This window comes from Fundulus heteroclitus, chromosome 12, assembly GCF_011125445.2.
Source record: "Fundulus heteroclitus isolate FHET01 chromosome 12, MU-UCD_Fhet_4.1, whole genome shotgun sequence".
NCBI lineage: Eukaryota > Metazoa > Chordata > Actinopteri > Cyprinodontiformes > Fundulidae > Fundulus > Fundulus heteroclitus.
The window spans coordinates 5,851,770-5,873,157 of record NC_046372.1 but is presented as its reverse complement, the minus strand read 5'-3'; the positions used below and the strand labels follow the sequence as shown (position 1 = coordinate 5,873,157).

Below are 21,388 nucleotides of genomic sequence, written 5' to 3'. Positions count from 1 at the left end.
CAGCAATGAAATATTCCAGCTCTGTCCACAGGCCTTCTTAAAGCAGATCAAGGAACATCTCCTTCTTCTTTTTTTAACAGATCAATGGTGTCTCACTTTATACATGATCCGCTTTGATGCGGGTAACCATCCTTTCCCTTCTTCCCCCTGTCTCCTCCTTCATCTGTCCTCATCGCAGCCTTTATCTCTGCGCGTCGCGCATTTTATCCGAGCACCAAGCAAAAAGCAGCAGCAGCAGCAGCAGCAGCAGCAATTATCCACACACAGAGAACATTGTGCCGAGGACGCTCCGGCCAGTGACATCTGAGGGAAAGAGAGAGGCAGACAGAGTGATAGAGAGAGAGAGAGAGAGGGAGTGGAGGGGGGAGAGAGAGGGATCCTGCTTGGCACACAGCGCCCCTGTGGCAGTGAGACTTTGACTGACTGGCTGTCTGACGGAGGATTCTTGAGGACAACGCAGCGCTTCTAATCCTTTTCACACCTTTTGTCTGTCATCTCGGAGACCTCTGATGGGTTTCTAGCTTCTCTTCACCGGTTCTTGCCACCTCAGCGTAGGATTGCGCTTTTTTTTTTTTTTTTTTTTCTTCCCCAAATCCCCCACATCTCTTCCCCTGTCTCCTTCTTTGACTGGCCGAACCGGGGCTGATCCCCAGCCAACCCTGGGCCGGGCCGTGGGGCTTTTCGGCGAGCCTTATAGCTGAGAGTTGTGGCACACCCGAGATGGGCGCTTCGGGACCCGGGATCTGGGCTCTCCCCTCGGCGCGGGGGACCGCCGGCTCGTGGCAGTGCTTGTGGTGGTGGGTCGTGGCGGTCGTCGTGACGGTGGGCTCGGGGGAACCGTGGCTGTTCACGGAGGCATGCCCCTCACCTTGCTCCTGCAGCAGCACCAGGATCTCCTGCGTGGACCCGGAGCGGGGGATCAGCGCGTTCCCCGTCCTGCAGAGCGAGGCGGAGATGGAGAACATCACCGACATGTGAGTGCGGGAGCTGTCAGAGCCGCTTCTTGGTTAAGCCTAACCTATTTCCCTTTAAGTGTCTAATCACGGCTGCGCGTCCGACTAACCAAGACGTGTCCACCCCGCAAAGCATCCTCCGTTGCTGATGTTCGGACAGCGAGGCAGGAGCCAGGATGGAAAGGGAGGATTTAAACATCTTACCCTCATCCATGAGTCTTGTGCAGCTTTGTTGTTTCGGGTTGTCCGGGAATGTGAGCGATCTGCACGGCTCCTGTAGTAATACTGGCCGACCTGCATTGTATAACACACTTATTGGAACCGGGGCGCATCAATCATCATATATATATATAAAAAAAGTGTTTGAAAGAAATCTTATTGCTGATAGACTTTATCCACGAGAATCAGTCCACCATGTTTACGCGTGTGGAGTTGGTTTGCGCTCTCATCAGACCCCACAGCACAAATATTAGCACAGACACTTCCCAAGATGGCTAATATATGAGTTTGTTTGAACTGAACTGAGATGAGAGGACTGACGCTGAAGGGGAGTTTGTTTAGGCAGCAATTTTCTTCTCAGAGTGAATATTTGCTGTTTTTTTTTTTGTTTTTTTTTTGAGAACTAGGCCCCCCTTTGCCTTTTTTGGGGGGCGTTGAAGCCACGTGAAACAACAAAAAAATAAATAATTAGACGAGAAAACCTGAAAATTAGTTATTTTTCTTTTGGCACGGGTATAAACGGCCTTGTTGATAAGACTTTAGTTAGATGGAAACTATCCTTATCACCGGCCTTGGAGAAGAAGCCTTGGAGGCTGTTTAAATGAGCATGAGAAGCAATCGTGGAGCGCTTGGCTACAGTTTAAACCCTAAACGACCTTGCCAAAAGCCATGAAGATGGTTTAACTTGCCTGTTAATTGCTGAGATGTCCTGAATTTCTTTCTTTCCTTTTTTACTTTTCTTGGATATGCCTTGAGACGTCAGCATTTGGTCCAAATTTAATGATCTGCCCGTTCAAATTGTGCGACTACCCTCAAATACAGTTGATAAAGAAATGTAATTTCTGACATACTTGTGCAAATTGCAGTCACTATTTAAATATATTTCAATGCCATACTCATCAGTAATTACAAAATTTGTGTGATATGATTGGATTAAGTAGAATATATATATATATATATATATATATATATATATATATATATATATATATATATATATATATATATATATATATATATATATATATATAAATGCCACCCACAAAAATCCCTATCTTTAATATACTTAACCGCATATCCTACTGAATAATAATTTCTTAACGTTCTTCAAGTGGCCCAAATGCACAGATTAGGCATACGTTTATGATTAATATGGGCACCCTTAACGCCCACCTTTGCATTTACGCTTGGCCTCTTTGTCCTGTTTCTTGTACGTCATCTTTGGGGTCACAATGTTCACTTCTGTTTGAAGAAGATATAATCAGTGGTATTCCCTTCACCTGCCACTGGTCGTTATGTTATGCCTGCTTGGTGTCTAACTACATCAGTTAGTTTTGAGAAGTCAAAATAACAACACAAAGTTGACGGGAAATAATGGAGATGGGGAGAAGGTTTAAGGTGATACACAACAATAGCCATATAAACTAAAGGTTGTGTGTTTTCTTTACAATCTTTGCTCACCTTTTCACTCACTGTGCATAAGATGTAATTGTTCACACAGAAAAACAATAAGGGCAGAAAGGAATAAAACAGTAGTTGTGATTTGGACAATGTTTTATGAACAATTAGCCTGGGGGCTTGAGCCTTACACCGAGCGCTGCTTTGACTCTGTTATCTCTGTGAAATAGCTCCTTCTTGGTTCTCTCCTAGTGTTTTGTTTCGCTTTAAATCGTCTCCGACATCGAATCCCAGAGCTGTAAAATACGAGAAGTACATAAAGCTGCTTTTCAAAGCATGCCCAGCAAGTTCTTTTCATGCACACGGGAGCTGCTGGCAAACCGGCTCCTGCCGGCCCCTCAAACACAAACGGGTCAAGTGCTTTGCTCAGATGCTGCTGACGAGAAGAGGCGAGCCTACATTCTGCTTCCTCTCTCTGGGAAGCTACAGCCGTGTTCCCCTGTGTGCTGCACATCAGCTCGAGTCCTTCAAAAAAGTTTAAATAAAAAATAAAAAAAGATTGGTTTATGCAGGCTTAACATGTTTACCTCTTGTTGACAAGTTTCTTCTTGTGCTTCCCCATGTTAACAAGTTATCTTTGTGTAATGCACGCTTGCATCCCCTGACAGTTACATCGCAAACCAGAGCAGCTTCTCCTCCATTAACGACAAAGAACTGCACTACTACAAGAACCTCAGGAACCTGTAAGTCCTTTATGACTTCTTATTACCCAGGAAACCACATTTATTTTTTATTAAACATGTACAACATTTCAGTTCATATAGTGTTTTTTTTTAATAGAGTTATTATGTCTCGTTACAATAAAATTATTGATAAAGAAAGTTTGGCTGTTAAAGTATAGTTTAACTTTTCTTTTTTCTTTTCTTGTGTTTTTGTTTGCATGGGCAATCTATTTTTTTTATCTCTGATCTGTGAGTTTTGAAAAAAGTAAGACTGTATACATTTATAAAACCTCTTCATTTAGATTGGGAAACTGATGCAAAGTTTCTGTTTTCAGTAGGGGCTGGACCTTTCCTAAAATTCACAGAAACTTGGGGCACCATGTGGCTCTGTGGTAGAGCAGGTGCACCTTAACGCAGCTCTCCCCCGTTCGAATCTCAGCCCTGGGCCATTTGGTTTATGCCGTCCCCTTCTCTCGCTGCCCTCTTCTCTCACTAGTGCCACAAAACCTTAAAAAGTTGAGAGGCAGCTTTAATACTAGATAGACTCAGCTTCATATTTTCACTAGGTATTGCACATCTCTTAAAGACACACAAATAAAACTGCTTGTAAACAAAAAAAAGTACAATCTTTATTATCTTGATAAAGATAATGTTCCCAACATTTTCCTACAACTCATAAAAAGGGCCACTAAACAGTTTTTTATAAAAAAAAAAAAAAATCAAATACACTTGGCAGACTTAGGTTTAATTAATATTTTATTTTTAGACACATCTTTCTTCTGGATGGAAGTTATATTACTGTTTTGGAGCGGTCTACCCAGATTCCTGACTTTAATCTGTTAGAGAATCGGTGGAGAGGGCTGAAAATAAGGGTGATGGCAGGGAGGTCCTCCAACCTCAAGGGCTTGGAGCAAAGATACCTCTTCAAAATACCAGTGAAAACAAGTAAAAAGCTAGTCCAATTATAAGAAAGGGTTAATTTCTGTAATGCCAGTACATATCTTTCCTTTGATCACTGAGAATTAAAATGTTTTTTTAATAAAATGTAAATACAATATATAGACATACATTTAAAAAAAATGGTATTCATTTTACATTGTTGTCTTTTGAGTGATCCCTAATTTTCTATCAGGGATTTGAATCATTTTGGGCTTAACTGAATTTCCTCCTTATTATATGCAGTATTTGTTTTCAAACAACCATTGAACATTAGTTATTTACAAACAAGCTTAACTTTAAATTTGTTCTTTTTCAAGTTTAATGTCAGCTTTCCAAGCATATATCCTTATAAAATTCTACATATTGTACGTTTGTGCAGTAAACTTAAAGCATGGTTCCAAAGTATTGCTGTACTGTGTCAGCACGGGTCAGTAAGTCAGAGTTCATGAAAACAGAATTTGTTCTGCAGATTATTTTCCTCTTGGATGGATGTTTCACCTTATAAACACCCTGTCAGCTGCCCTATAATTTGCTATTTATATTAATAACATGTCTGTTTTTAACGTTCCCAAGCAGTCTAATGACACTGATGTGCTTGTTTCCTCTGCCTCAGAACGGTGACCAACAGCAGGCTGACATACATATCAAAGCTGGCGTTCCAGAGCAACTTAAAGCTACAGTACCTGTAAGTAAACGTGTCGTCTTCTTTCTTTCTATTAAGATGACAAAGGCTGGGCAGATATGGTCTTTGCTTTTTGTGGGCTAATCTTTCAGGGTCGCTTTGGTATCAATGGATTAAAGAATCATACTTATATGAAACATTTATTTTGCTGTTCATTGCATTTTTGGCTAATGTGAAAACAGAATTGTATACAATTATATATTTCTTATATATTATTGTAAGGCATAATTCTGATATAATTGAATTAGTCATAAAGGTAAGAAAGCACAAAATCTGGAAACTGAGCAAGATAACCTGAACAGTACTTTATTTGTTTTGTTTATGTTCAATGTTATTCACGGTTGCTTGGTTTCATCTGCAGGAATTTGAAGGACAATAACCTGTCATCCCTCACCTGGAGGATATTCAAGCACCTCAACATCTCATATCTGTGAGTTAACAGAGACTTTTACCGTCATCTTCTAGGTTCTCTGATGTCACCCGAGGTTTTTAGTTGGGTTTATCTTCTGTCAACCTTAGAAAGTCCTAAAGCAGTTGTATGAAAACTAAGATTTAGGTGGCAAAGGTATTAGATCAAACAATCATGCACCGACTGATGGTTGTGCCACTTAGCTCCAAACAAGCATGGCTCATAAAATACCTGCCAGCATCGATGTCTCTCCTTGTTTTGAGATGTGTTTGTATAGTTTAGTGAGCAAAAAAACCATATATCCGACGCTTTCCCATAGAAAGCATTTAGAGTTAACTCATAGTGTCTGATGATGTCCGACAGTTTCTTTGAACTTCCCATAATCCTCTTAAATGAGATGTTTAGCACTTGAAGGAAAACTGTAATTGGGTTTTCTGGAGGGGAATTAGATCAGCAGGATTGATAAAGCTCTCATATCCGTCTGCAGAAGGAATAGCAACATCTGGAAACGGCTTCTCTCTGTAGTAACATAATGAGCTAACACGTTCCAATGTAAGAGCCAGAAAGAGGAAGAAACAGCAAGCTTTGTAGAGAAGTACTCAAATGTAAACCCTATCAAGCTTGCTGTTTTACGAAACACATTTAATTAACTTACCCGTTTTACTGGATTATTTCTCAAAGTTGTGATTCCAAACTTCTTTTCACAATTAATTTCCATGTCTTATACATTCCAATACCATGTATAAGACACTATTTTATTTGATCACCTGAACCCAACAGCAGAGTGAAAGACCGATTAACCACATTCCAAGATTCTTTGAAAATGTTACTCCACGAAACATTGAATTCTGAGCTTGTCCTAAGGTAAAACATTGACATTAGATTCTTTAAAATTGAATATCATTGCTGTGATGGCCAAATTTAGCCTCGCACCTATGGAATAAATTATAAAACCAGATAAACCTCAGTTGCTCTCAGACTGCTTAGCATGCTATTACCAGGTGTGCTGGTGTATTGAAAAATGCCTGTAATGTAAGCATGTCAAAATGAAGGTGATTTTGTGGCTCATTATGTTCTGCCATGTCTTTAAAGCGTGTGTGTTGTTTGACATCAGGTCAAGCCTTTAATTTCAATTTCGGTTTCAAGCATCCGGCATGCTGAGGTAGAATGTAGAATCTGCGTAATATCGCATTAGATCTCCTGTTTGGAGAGCTCCTTGGTCTCCACGGTGTGATGCCCCTTGCTTAGTGCTGTTGTTGCCATTGGGGCCTTTCAGAAAATGTGTTTATACTGACAGGTCATGGGAGACTTAGATTGCACACAAGTCGTCTTCAATTCACTAAATATGGGATTTTAGGAGGTAATTGGTTGCACCAGAATGTTTTAGGGGCATCGTAGGAAAGGGAATGGATACTTATGCAACTGCCATTTTCGTTTTTTTTTTATTTTTTTATTCTTATTTCTCATTTTACTTCGGCAACTTAAACTAATTTGTACGGATCCATCGCCTAAAAAAAGATTGAAAACATTTAAATTACAGGTTGGAATGCTACAAAATAAGTAAAAAGCAAAGGGGGTGAATACTTTTGTAAGGCACTGTAAATCTGCCTAGTTAGACTGGTAATCAAGTTGTGTATACAACAGTATTTAATGTGTTGTATCTTCCTAGACCATTGAAGTAAAAGGCAGATATACACCATGGTCTGACAGTAGTATTCTGCGTCCTTGTTACATTCTCAGTTTTATTATTTTTGTCTATAACAATTATTCATTCAGCTGTGCTTGATTTTTTGATTGTTTTCTTTATAACAAAGAAAAAGAGTGTTTGCCACAATAAGCAATTACCCTGATGGAGACCCAGCTAGTCAAACGTGTGTTGGTCAAAATACATTTTTGTTTAATTGCTGTGTCAAATAAAGACATGTAAATGTTTTAATCATATTATTTTATTAGTACATTATTTTAAAGAAACTGGAAATTAGCATGTGCATATAGAGCCACAACCTGTGTTATAAAGTCCTTAAAATGTTCTGGTGCAACCTATTTACTTCACCAACTTAGACTAATTTGATCCCATAAAATATGATTCAAAACATTTAAATTACAGGTTGGAATGTAACAAAATAAGTAAAAAGCAATAGATCAAAAGTCTCATAATTAATGAAATGAAGTCAACCTGTGTGTAATCTAAGTGTAACATACCCTGTCGGGATAAACCAACCTTTTCTGAAAGGCCCCAGAGGCTGCAGGACCGCTAAGCGTCACACCATAGATACCAAGGAGCTCTCCAAACAAGGCAGAGGCAAAGTACAAATCAGGGTGTGGTTATAAAAAAATTATAACAGTTTTGATATTTAACCCAGATGACAATTAAATCCATTATTTTCAAATGGAAAGCACAAAAAATTCTGTCTAGAGAGGGCTTCCCACTAAAAGTCATGTTTTGAGTTTGCCAAATGGCATATAGGCAACTCCGCAAATGTATGTAGGAAGGTGTTCCTGTCAGACGAGACTGAACACCAAGGAAAATGCAAAACCCAGCACATCCCATCACCCCAAGAACACCAATCCTACAGTGAAAAATGGTAGTGGCAGCGTCATGCTGTGGGGATTTTTTTTCTGCAGCAGGGACTGGGAAACCGGTCTGAGTCGAGGGGATGATGGATGCCGGTAAATACAGGACTACTTGTCTGTGATTTCAGACTGGGATGGAGGTTCATCGACAAGCAGGACAGTGACCCGAAGCATGCTGCTAAAGCATTAAAGCATAAATGACACAGCGCAAACTCTCAAACAACAATCTGTCTAAACAATCTATTTTAATTAAATGTCGCGAGGGAACAAAATGCGTAAAATGCCAAGGGGGTGAATACTTTCCCAAGGCCACTGTAAAACGCTTTCTTCGTCCTTCCATGTCTGCAGAACATTAAGATTACGAGTTAACTGTGCGGTGCGGATTTGTCTGATTCGGCAGTAATTCTGCAAACACTGAGGATAAGATCTGCAGAGTGGAATGAAATAATTGGAGTTATTCCAGCAACTCCCATCCAAAAATACATACGAGGAGTATGGGGAGTTTGTGATGGTTGTTAAACCATACAAAAATATATACATCTTCAAAGTTCTGTAAATGAAAAGGTGCAAACTCTTAATCTGTTTTAATTCCAGGTTCTAAAGCAGCACAAAAAATGCCAAGGGGGTGGGCAGGCTATTTAAATTATTACTGTGAATGCAGTAGGCATTCACAGTTCTTGAGATCCTGTTTCTCTTTATTCTTTATTACTGTGAATGCAGTAGGCATTCACAGTTCTTGAGATCCTGTTTCTCTTTATTCTTTATTCTTCTTCTTCTTCTTCTTCTTCTTAGTGTTTATTCTTCCTAATGCGTTTTTCCTGTTTAAAGTTTGATTCGCTTCTCCTCCTACAATTTTTCTCCGATTTCAACCATTCAACTTTTAAACTATTCAGCTTCTTCTGGAATGGATGGCTATGTCTTTTTGTACTTTTAACTCTTCAACTTTTTAAAATATTCAGCTTTTTCTGCAAATTTTCAGCTTTTTTTCTCCCATAGGAAATGAATGTAATTCACTAAAATTCCGCTCATTTCAGCTGCTTTTTGACAGCTTACTGCTTCAGCCTACTTTCAGCTAGAAACGCCATTCAACTTTTAAAATGTAGTGATATCTTTCAGCTATTATGGTCTATTTCAGCTTTTTCATATCTTTTACCATTTTCATATAGTACCTCCTTAAAATAATTTTGGCTTTTCAAGAAATTCAGCAAATAACATGCGTTGCTATGGTCGTCAAGGAGGCAGTTATAGAGTGCGCACTCTAGAAATTCAACAAATTCTTCTTCTCCGAACAACTTCTTCTCACTCGCTCAATTTTCAACCTATCCACATAAATTATACATCAAAACGTAGGAATTTTTGTCAGGATTCGGGAAATGTAACCCTCATTGGTGTAGCATTTATAGATTTTTCGCAAATCACCTCAGAGCGACACAAACCCGAAACCTCCCCCATTCATTTCCTATGGAGCGGTTTTGAAAAATGACGTCTGAAAATCCAAAACATCACACGTTTTCACATCGTCGCTACTCCAAAACCGTTTGATGTACAGGCATGAGACTTTCACATATGAATGTCCCGACCCTTCTGGCACTCACAAAAAAGGAATTTTGTGGATAACTGTTACGGTTTTTCCGCAGGAACAATTTGTTCGGGAGTAGCGAATTTGCAAAATCCTGAAAATGCTTTAGAGCTGCATTGTTCCACATGATCCACCTTTTTACATCGTCGCTGTGCCTACACAGATTTTTGTACAAACATAAAAATGAGCAACATAGTCCTCAAAAGCCTGCTGATACTCACAGTGAAAGAATTGTTTTGATATCTCTTATACTTTTTCAGCTACAGCGATTTGTTCGGGACCGTTTTTAGAGGATTTTGGAAATTTCTTAAAAATGTCCTTTAGATCATAATTTTTTACGCCTTTATTAAAATATTTCCAGCAAAAACCGATAGCAAGTCTTCTTCCCCTATCCGTTAAGAAAGAAACGCAGAAAAGATTACGTCTCTACCATTTACGGATCAGGATATATGGAGCGTTGTGCGAGGCAAAGTTCTCCATTATAACCCAATGGGACATATTGTGAGCAAAGTCTCTGCACTTTGGTAGACTGGCCGCTGCAGGTGTGTCAGTGAGTTACCATGACGACGGAACTCTGAGGGCCAGAGGGAGAGGATCAATTGAGATAGAATGGCAACTTTCGACGCTCACCGCAGTTGCTGTGATTAATGTAGGAATCTGAAATTCGCACAGTCACTTCCTCTTGACATTTTAAAATTTTCAAGTGACTTTCAGCTATGTGTCATTTTTCTGTCCAATTTTGGATTTCACATGCTTTCCTATTGGGCCTTTGCTTCCAACAGGACCTGGCATGATGCCCAGACACGACCCAATTGGCCAATACAGCACCACCCACCTGTGGGAAATGGCGCTACTAACCATTTTGGTCTAATTTTGAGTTCTGGGCCCAGATGTGGTGAGGCTGAGTTGCTAAAGGAGGCCAATCTGACCCATGAACTTTGGTCACGTTTGGTGACATTAAGTATTGGCACCCCTATTTGAGGCACTTCCCAGTACAGGATTTGGACCAAACTGACAGAGTACAATCACCCGGTGATCCTGAGCACAACCATGTTAGCGGCTAATGGTTAGCATGTTGCTAATTGGAAGTAGCTCTAGGAAGCTCGGACAAACTTCTGCTTTACAGAGTCTGTACCTCCTTTATACAGAATGCTCCACAATAAGTTTGGGCCTCGTCACATAAAGCATCTCCAAGTTAGGAGGTGTCAAACATCCAATGCTTTTCAATGGGGGCGAAACCCCTTATACTCCCTAGAAATGCAGGCCCACATATGGCAACAGTATATTCAAGTTTGAAATTCTACTTATGCTTTGTTAAACGATTCAGTGTTTAGAATGAGTTAGGAAATGTTTGGTGCCTTTCCCTCGGTTTTTTCTTCTTCTAATCATTCAGCTATTGTTCTTTCATGTTCAAATTCTTCAACTCTTTCAAATTCTTCAACTTTTTCAACTTCAACTTTTTCAACTTCTTCAATGCTTTTCAGCTATTTTTTCTCTTCTTCAAAGATCTTCTGCATCTTTTGCTTAATCGTTCAGCTATCTGCATTCACAGTGCATTTTCGCAGGAAATGCAAATTTTTCTAGTTACTGTGAATGCAGTAGGCATTCACAGTTCTTGAGATCCTGTTTCTCTTTATTCTTTATTATTATTATTATTCCTGTTTATTCTTCCAAATGCGTTTTTACTGTTTAAACTTTGCTTCGCTTCTCCTCCTACAATTTTTCTCCGATTTCAACCATTCAACTTTTAAACTATTCAGCTTCTTCTGGAATGGATGGCTATGTCTTTTTGTACTTTTAACTCTTCAACTTTTTAAAATATTCAGCTTTTTCTGCAAATTTTCAGCTTTTTTTCTCCCATTGGAAATGAATGTAATTCACAAAAATTCCGCTCGTTTCAGCTGCTTTTTGACAGCTTACTGCTTCAGCCTACTTTCAGCTAGAAACGTCATTCAACTTTTAAAATGTAGTGATATCTTTCAGCTATTATGGTCTATTTCAGATTTTTCATATCTTTTACCATTTTCATATAGTACCTCCTTAAAATCATTTTAGCTTTTCAAGAAATTCAGCAAATAACATGCGTTGCTATGGTCGTCAAGGAGGCAGTTATAGAGTGCGCACTCTAGAAATTCAACAAATTCTTCTTCTCCGAACAACTTCTTCTCACTCGCTCAATTTTCAACCTATCCACATAAATTATACATCAAAACGTAGGAATTTTTGTCTGGATTCAGGAAATGTAACCGTCATTGGTGTAACATTTATAGATTTTTCGCAAATCACCTCAGAGCGACACAAACCCGAAACCTCCCCCATTCATTTCCTATGGAGCGGTTTTGAAAAATGACGTCTGAAAATCCAAAACATCACACATTTTCGCATCGTCGCTACTCCTAAACCGTTTGATGTACAGGCATGAGACTGTCACATATGAATGTCCCAACCCTTCTGGCACTCACAAAAAAGGAATTTTGTGGATACCTGTTACGGTTTTTCCGCAGGAACAATTTGTTCGGGAGTAGCGAATTTGCAAAATCCTGAAGACGCTTTGGACCTCCATCACCCCAAATGATCCACTTTTTTACATCGTCGCTGTGCCTACACCGATTTTTGTACAAACATAAAAATGAGCAACATAGTCCTCAAAAGCCTGCTGATACTCACAGTGAAATAATTGTTTTGATATCTCTTATACTTTTTCAGCTAGAGCGATTTGTTCGGGACTGTTTTTAGAGGATTTTGGAAATTCCTTAAAAACCACCTTTAGATCATAATTTTTTACGCCTTTATTAAACTTTTTCCAGCAAAAAACGATAGCTTTTCTTCTTCCCCTATCCGTTACGAACTAAACGCAGAAACAATTACGTCTCTACCATTTAGGGATCAGGAGATATGAAGCGTTGTTCGGGGCAAAGTTCTCCATTATAACCCAATGGGACTTATTGTGCACAAAGTGTCTGCACTTGAGTAGACTCGCCCGCTGCAGGTGTGTCAGTGAGTTTCCATGACGACGGAACTCTGAGGGCCAGAGGGAGAGGATCAATTGAGATAGAATGGCAACTTTCGACGCTCACCGCAGTTGCTGTGATTAATGTAGGAATCTGAAATTCGCACAGTCACTTCCTCTTGACATTTTAAAATTTTCAAGTGACTTTCAGCTATGTGTCATTTTTCTGTCCCATTTTGGATTTGACATGCTTTCCTATTGGGTCTTTGCTTCCAACAGGACCTGGCATGATGCCCAGACACGACCCAATTGGCCAATACAGCACCACCCACCTGCGGGAAATGGCCCTACACGCCATTTTGGTCAAATATTGAGTTCTGGGCCCAGATGTGGTGAGGCTGAGTTGCTAAAGGAGGCCAATCTGACCCATGAACTTTGGTCACGTTTGGCGACATTAAGTATTGGCACCCCTATTTGAGGCACTTCCCAGTACAGGATTTGGACCAAACTGACAGAGTACAATCACCAGGTGATCCTGAGCACAACCATCTTAGCGGCTAATGGTTAGCATGTTGCTAATTGGAAGTAGCTCTAGGAAGCTCGGACAAACTTCTGCTTTACAGAGTCTGTACCTCCTTTATACAGAATGCTCCACAATAAGTTTGGGCCTCGGCACGTAAAGCATCTCCACGTTAGGAGGTGTCAAACATCCAAAGCTTTTCAATGGGGGCGAAACCCCTTATACTCTCTAGAAATGCAGGCCCACATATGGCAACAGTATATTCAAGTTTGAAATTCTACTTCTGCTTTGTTAAACGATTCAGTGTTTAGAATGAGTTAGGAAATGTTTGGTGCCTTTCCCTCAGTTTTTTCTTCTTCTAATAATTCAGCTATTGTCCTTTCATGTTCAAATTCTTCAACTCTTTCAAATTCTTCAACTTTTTCAACTTCTTCAACTTTTTCAACTTCTTCAACTTTTTCAACTTCAATGCTTTTCAGCTATTTTTTCTCTTCTTCAAAGATCTTCTGCATCTTTTGCTTAATCATTCAGCTATCTGCATTCACAGTGCATTTTCGCAGGAAATGCAAATTTTTCTAGTTTTAATTAGCTTGGTATTAACGTGACCCTGTATAGAGAAACATTTTTGAAATATGTGAGTTTTTATTCAGGCTGGCTGAAACCAGAGTTCAGCAAGTTACCTTTCGCTTGCTTTTAGCCTGTGTGGCGCTCTCTTATTTCCCTACTCAGTCTTTTTCAGGGTTCCTCATTGTGTGTGTGTGTGTGTGTGTGTGTGTGTTTGCACGTATCCAGAATCCTGTCAGGGAACCCTCTGCACTGCTCCTGTGAGAACATGTGGATCAAGCTGTGGTTAGGAGAGGAAGCAGACACTCAGGACCTGCGCTGCATTGAGGATGGAGTAGCACGCAGACCGCTGTCAAAACTGAGACTGCCTAGCTGTGGTGAGGACACACACACACACACACACACACAGCGAAGGGGGGAACTGAAAAAAAACAACAAACATCCACAAGCTGTTCAGCATCTGGAGAAGACACACTCATACTAATATCTACCTTGATAGAGATGTTGGTACAAAGTTCTTCATAATATTTTCGCTTCCTTCGTGTTAATGTTCCGTGTTAAACGTGTGTTGCAGAGAAGCGTTAGTGTTCAAAATGCGGGCTGAGAATTGGTGCTGTGAACCAAACGTGCTAAGTGTTTTGTCAGTTCACAGTGGGTGTGGGGAATGTATGAGTGAATATGGGAGTTTTGCTGTTATCACCTAAGAGAATAACTGTACAAAGAACACAATTCACGCAGCGACTGCAGCCCCTGCAGTAATCAGTTATCAGTATCTTCTGTTATGTGTGTATGTGTGTGTGTGTGTGTGTGTGTGTGTGTGTGTGTGTGTGTCCGCGCGCACACAGGCTGCAAGGAAAATGCTGCCCACACTTTATTTCAATTACACAGAGCGGTGCTTAGCTTGTATATTCTGATTTCACCCTCCACACACAAAAAGGAGCAGAGAAAGCTGCAATGTCCAACACATCGATGCCCAAATATATGAGCAAAAAAAGAAAAAGAAAAATGGAAAAGCAAGCACACACACACACACTTTGAGAGTTGATGTTGTATGCTGCTTTATGCCACTAAAGTGACGTCAGCACAAAACTGGCCCATGTTAATATATATGCTGTAGGGATTTGTTGGACTTATATGATGTGCACAAATTAGAAGCTTCTTTGAGAAGGTCTTGAATACCAAATCATTTGAAATGCCTGCTAGCTGACTTATCAATGGTACTTTACCAGAAAACATAAACTAAAGAGGGACATTTATATAATTCAACAAACATGACGCTGATGAGGTCGAATTGCTGAAAGATTATTGTGTAAAAAGGAGTGTCTGTACTTTGTCCTTTTACCAGCGGTGTCATGTTCTCACCCAGCAGTTTTAATTTCCTTTTTTTCCCCCTGCATTTATAGCGAGCTGCCTGAAAAGACTGAACTTAGAGAACTGCGAGAACAATAAAGTCTTTTTACATCCAATTAACTGTAAAAAATTACCTAAAAAGGGCAATTGCGCCATATATGCTCCCCCTATTAGGAATAATGTCTCTGTATAACCAGCAAATGACTTCCTAACAGTGCAAAGATTTATGCACAAGTGTGTTTTGAACCTTACCCACAAGTTTTCTCTCGCTGTACAGCAGACACCTACAAACCTTATGCCCTTTATATGCTGGCATAAGGGAATGTTTATCAAGCTTGAATGTATAAATGTCAGCAGTTAATTGACACTTTATTCCTCTCTGCTTTATATATGCTGCATGAATTTTTCATGAATCTTTCTTTTTTTGGACTCTCTTCTGCTCATAAACAGGGTCAAATTACAGCTTGACCTGTCTGTGAATGTCTGCATTGGACAAACTCTAGTTCTGTTTTCATTTTAGCATGCACTAACTATCTGACCAACACTGATTCTTGATGATCATTTAGAATTCAAATTTCATTTTGTTACGAAAGAAACTGCATTTTTCATTCATTACCTATATATTTCTTTAAAATAGTGAAAATCATACATTTTACAACATTTGCTTTTCAGTTTTGCAAGAAATGTAGAAAACAGGATAGAAACAATGAAAGACTAAACTCTGGCAACAGTGCTTAACACATTAGCCATAGAGGTTAAGAAGACGACTATGAAAGCAAAGTTTCCAGCATAAATACAAGTTCATAAAGTGAAGATTTCTAAGGAGAGTTTTCCAGTTGGGGGTAGTAGCTTGTAGACCCAACAGACTGGTGGCCTTCTCTGAGATTTAAAAGCCTGGTCTAGCTATATTTTGCCACTTAGGGACGCCTTTGGAAAAAGTTCCCGACATTGCAGACATAGCAACACTGAATGAAAGCAACTGAAAGTCTCACTTTTTTACACATAATCAGTCTGTGTTTTATAAGTGTGGGTTTACCTGTGCTATAATGTAGCTGTCAAAACAATATTCTGAGGATATGATCTGCCGTGATACTTACACTCTATAGATCCGTGTGCAGATAATTTATCTGACGGGAAAATTATCAGTTTGCCATAAGAAGTCACTTTAAGCTGATGCTGCACATGTACATTCTGGAAAGGGATCTAAAATGCTCATTTAAAATTATCAAAGGTGATAGCTACAAGTTTAACTCCTCCCAGCCAGTAGGTGGCAGACTCACGCTCACCCGCTCTCATTCCAACCTTTAACTGTTTGCCAGCCGGCTGTCAGGTCCTGTAGCATTAAAATAAGATAAGATAAGATAAGATAAGATAAGATAAGATAAGATAAGATAAGATAGAACTTTATTATTCTCACAGTGGAGAAAATCATCCATTATATCGACTCATTTAATAAATAGTTAGGAAACATTAAAAAAAAATTAAGAAGAAATCTATATAGATAAAAAAATAAAAACAATTTATATGTATATGCAGACACATGCTCACATACATATACACATACACAGACTTACACATGTCTGTGTATGTGTATATATACACAAGGCAAACATGCTAGATTGGCAATCATTGTAGTATGCGAATATTGTTATATGGTATTAGCATTACCATTACCTGTCCAGAAGGAAAGTGGCAACCTCCACGTGGCTTCTTAGCCCATTTGCTTCCTTAAGGCGGCCCCAATGCTCAAAAGTTCACCCTCGTTTTTTGGTCCTCCTGAATCTGAGAAATATAACGGCAAGAAGAAGCCATTTGTCATCACTATCAAAGAGCTACTACGACCTGGCAACAACTGAGCTCTGTGTCACGTGACTTCAACCTACTATTCCTTTCGCGTTGACGTTGGCAAAATAAGAAATATGCACAATTGTTTACCTCATAAACTTTGTGCATTCCCACAAACACCCAGCATTTTCCTAACTGGTCCATGAAACTGTTCGTTTTGGTCCTGGCACAGACTTTGCCGTGCCAGTGTTCCTTGGCTTTGGGAGCTTCCTTTTGTAAAATACTAAACATCTAACGCAGAAAAAAAAGTTTTGTAATCCTGGTGTATAAAGTCTTTTTGATCGGTCTGGAGAAATTCATCTTCCTCACCTGTTCATATTCACAAGTCTTTCACAATTTTTGAAAGTTAGAGTAAGAGTGCTTGCTCTCTTCTTTTCTGAATCGACAAGAAGCAGCCACACGTCTATCAGTATATTCCCATTAGAAATAACTTTGTAAATATTCGGTTTTAGTTATACATTAAAGAGGCCGTTGCACTCTTCTGTTAGGTGTGCTTTCTCAACGTCTCGTCTGTATGGTAATGATTCAACTTCACAAAGGCTTTGCTGCAAAAGTAAATTTCTTGACAGAGTAGTGGACATTTTGAAAAAAAAAAACAAACAAAAAAAAACAATGAAAAAGCCATTTGTGATTTTTGGCTCATGATTTATAGATTTATGGGGTTTTTTTGCTCGATAATATGATATTTGTGTTTTAATCGAACATTTATCTGCTTGATCTAAAAACAAAACGTCGAATCTGGAAGGATTATTGCCATGCCTGTGTTGACAGCGTAAGCTATCTGGTCAGAAATAGCCCGGGGCCGTCAGGGCACTCAGGACACAAACAATAACTTTGCTTACAGGAAGCCAACAATGTCATTGATAACTCCCATTGATCTGTCCCCTCTGCAACCCCTCCATTAACACAGGATATTTTTGGCATTAGCGTAGTCACTGCAGGGCCCTTGGAGAGGTGGGTGGGCAGGGGACCCCCGGTAGAGTGACATATGAGTAGTGGGATGTGGAAGGGAAGGAGTGCCAAAAGATGCCCCAGGGCTAACTGTGATGCACCAAAAGACGTCTCAGTCTAGCCAAACTGCTGGTTGTTGTGCCTCGTCTGTATTTCTCATTTTCCATTTGTCTGTCTGATTCATGTGTGCCCCTGTGTCTGTGTGCCTGAGCATTTCTGACTGACACTGTGAGGGAGGCACAAAAGGGAGGAAATGCCCAGCGAAGCCCCGGGGCTGAGCTGACACTGATCTCTATCTGTTGGTGTTCACCAACTGAATACTGTCAGAGATCTGCTCTAAAAAAAGCTGGCTGAAAAGGCGGCTGACCGATGCAATTTATTACAGAGAGGTGCCGTTCTGAGTTTACTGCAGCCCCGCTCGTGCAATATAAAATCTAATCCACTGTGCGACACATAAAAAAAAATGTTGGAGTTCAAACAGCTGCAGGTGTTAAAAGGCTCACACAGTCTGAAGCAATAAAACTGGCACATAAAACTTATGAACTTCTTAGCGCTGCATAATTGGATTCTAACACTCTTCTTTCAGCTGTTCGTGCCTTACTTGCTTAATCTAAAAATCTGAATTTTTAGGTTAAGCTTGCCAAAGTCTAGAAAGTTCACCTGGGCAGAGCCCAAGGTTGGGAGGACCCCAGCAGAATGTGTGGGCTCACTTCAAACTCAGAAGATACATATGCATCATATACAATGAAATCACAAAGATAAGTTTCTTGGAAATTTAAAAGATTATATTGAGCTCCAAAAATGTTTTTATACAGGAATGTTCTGACTGAACATGCTAAAGAAACTGTCCTCCACAGAGTGCTGTGTCCAATCATATTCAGGGGCAGTATAGTGAAAAAAAAGTGTTTGATAAAGAAAAAAAAAGCTTTCTAATTGGTATTATATTATAATTGGTAATATATATATATATGATATTGGTTCTTTTTTTCTGACAAGCTGAATTTGAGACTTTTATTAGTAGTAAACCTTGATCATCAAAACTAACACAAGTTTGCATGTTTCACTCTCTGTTTATTGAATCTGTATACTCGACGAGTTTCACTTTTTAAACTGAATTACTAAAATCCTTTATCATATGGATGATTTTCTAATTTACTGAGATGCACCCCCATTTTTCTAAAACTGGTGCATTTGTCAGCATGACTCTTAGGAAATTGAATCTTTCTTTCCGGGACAAATCTAAACAGCTGTGGGGGGGAAAAAAGAGCTTTATCAATGTGGCGCGGAAATGGAACCAGACTGATTATCAGACCTGTCCACAGCGGTGCTCTGTCTTCATCTGTCTGCTTTTATGTTTGTCCGTCTCGCTGTCATTACATCTATTTGGCTGGAATGACTTTGACCCTCAATCATTCCCCTTCTTCTGTCTTCAAACAAGGAGGCAACATGTAGGCACAAGCCCTAAATGGCAGCACAGATTAGCCAGCAAGGCCAGATGGCTCATCTTAGTGTTTGTAGGCAGGGGAGGATGTTCACATGTGTGATCTCTCTTTTTTTTTTTTTTAGCAACTTGGTGACTCACTCAATCAAAACAGAGACAACTCAGATATAAGCCTTAAGAACAAGGAATTAATCAAGATGCAAAACCAAATTTCAACCAACAGAGGCGCTGGGGAGCTGATTAGGATTCATTACTTCAAATGTTTAATTAGGTGTTTATAGCACCATTTAAAGGCAAAAGATTACCGGTATGTTGTTGCACTGTTCTTCAAACTGTTGTGTCTCCTGACCTCCTCATTAATGCCCTTTAAGAGTAGATTTTTGCTAACCTTACATTTTTTTAAGCAGCTTTAACACCTTTTTTGGACAGTCAGATAATTATGAATGGGACAAAACTAGCGTGTGTGAACAAATATAACAGTCTTTTTGCATCGCTGCAGCAGGTGAGCAAGGATGACATACATCCTCTATGTTTTTAATATTTGACAACTTCATTATTTTCATTTTTATAGATAATAAAAAATCATACTGCAAATATCTGTAATAGTATTTGTTGTCTTTTTAAAAGCTACACGTAGATAAATAAAAATAACATTAGAGAAAAGTAGAAGGGCAGACATATACAATGTTTATTCTTGAATTTCCTGAAATTTTAATTACATTTTTCTTTAGTCTTCATAGGAAAAATGTATTTACAGATATTTAACGGCAGAACATACTTTAGAACTATGAACTTTGAGATCTATAAAATGTTTGATAGAGTCAAACACATATTGGATAGCTGAAAAGTTCTGACTGGGCAGTTTTGAACATGTGATATAATATTATATGATAATTTGACTTGCCATACCTTAGAAACAAAATTGTTGCTGTCTAAACATGCAACTCTTTATTTCTCCTTTATTTTATTGTTTAACCCAACTAACCATGCCTTTTAAGTAAATGTGCTATGTTATATTAATATAACATCATGCCAAAACACAAGTCAGAAAAAATAAATGTCGATCTCTTATATATGAAACAGAAAGAGGCAGATCAAAACCCTAAATGGGCTGATGATCGGTTTTCCAGGTGACAATAAGTCTGCAAATTGTGCCAAACTATGTTAAAGCAGAGCACACTTGGTGTTTTGCTGCACCAAACACTGTTAAATTGCACATATGTAAAGTGAACTAGTCTAGTTATTTTTTTTTTCAACATGCTTAATAGATGAGGCCATTATAGCTATAGTCATTTGTCACCTTTTCCAAAAGCAAATCATTGTTCACAGAAAAGAAACCTATTCTCTACGTACAACAAACATCAAAGTCATATACTAAAAAAAGCCAGAAGGAGAAAATAAATTCAAATATGAATAAAATCCACAAATTACCACAAATGAATCAAACAAAGAGCAAGTGTTTTATACTTACAGCTTTTACACCTAAAAGCCTTTTATGGTAATATATTCAACTGAAAAAGGCTTGGATTAGAGTAATAAAAGCAGCTGGTATTAAGTTTTAAGACGTAACGCAAAGTCAAATCAGAATGTCTAATGGTCCTGGTAGGTCCTGGCAAAGCTATCCAAACTCTTTATTAAAAATTAACCTCTATGTAAAATGCTAATCATGTTACAGACAAAAATATAATCTGCCGTTATAATCTCATCATAAAATTATACAAATTTATGGCACACAACAGGATACAGAGCATTGCTAGATCTTCCTGAAGGAATTTCATGCAGCCAGCAGTCCTTGTTTTTCATTTCCTTCATCCTCTTCTTGGGGTTTGACTCTAATCTTTTTTTTATACTGTTAATAACTGTGCACAGTCTTTGTGGTCACAAAGCGCTGTGCTGGGAAAGGTTGCCCACGGAGGGATCTGGCTGACTAATTTGGGCCGGTGCAGATGAAGAAATTTACCTCACATAAGCTCCATAGTTGACTGGGCTTGGGGCTGTGAATTTATGCGTTTAATCACCATGTAAGTATTTTTACTACAAGTTACATAAATTATTAATATAGTCGTAGTGAAAATAAAACACCCCTTCTTTGAGTCTGTTTTATTTGGGATTCAATACGACAGAAGGGTCTTTTCTTTCCACGGTTGCCACATGCATGCTCAGTTTGAGGGATTGCTGATAATTTGGTGGCTCAAGGCCAACTTTCTTTTAACCTACTGTCATAATAAACTGAACTTTGTGCCATTTATAACCAGGATCAGACTGGTATGTAACTGGAGCTGAATCTATCCA

General features: G+C 39.0%; 1 protein-coding gene across 1 annotated transcript in view; it reads left to right on the top strand.

Moving 5' to 3' along the window:
• The first annotated feature begins 331 nt into the window (after positions 1 to 331).
• The window catches only part of ntrk2a (neurotrophic tyrosine kinase, receptor, type 2a), a 121,594-nt gene continuing 100,537 nt past the window's right edge, over positions 332 to 21,388 (top strand). Inside the window, 5 exon segments of the mRNA XM_036143809.1 lie at positions 332 to 974; positions 3,239 to 3,313; positions 4,845 to 4,916; positions 5,275 to 5,343; positions 13,738 to 13,886. Of these exon segments, the coding sequence (XP_035999702.1) occupies positions 721 to 974; positions 3,239 to 3,313; positions 4,845 to 4,916; positions 5,275 to 5,343; positions 13,738 to 13,886 (619 nt within the window). The 5' untranslated portion in view covers positions 332 to 720.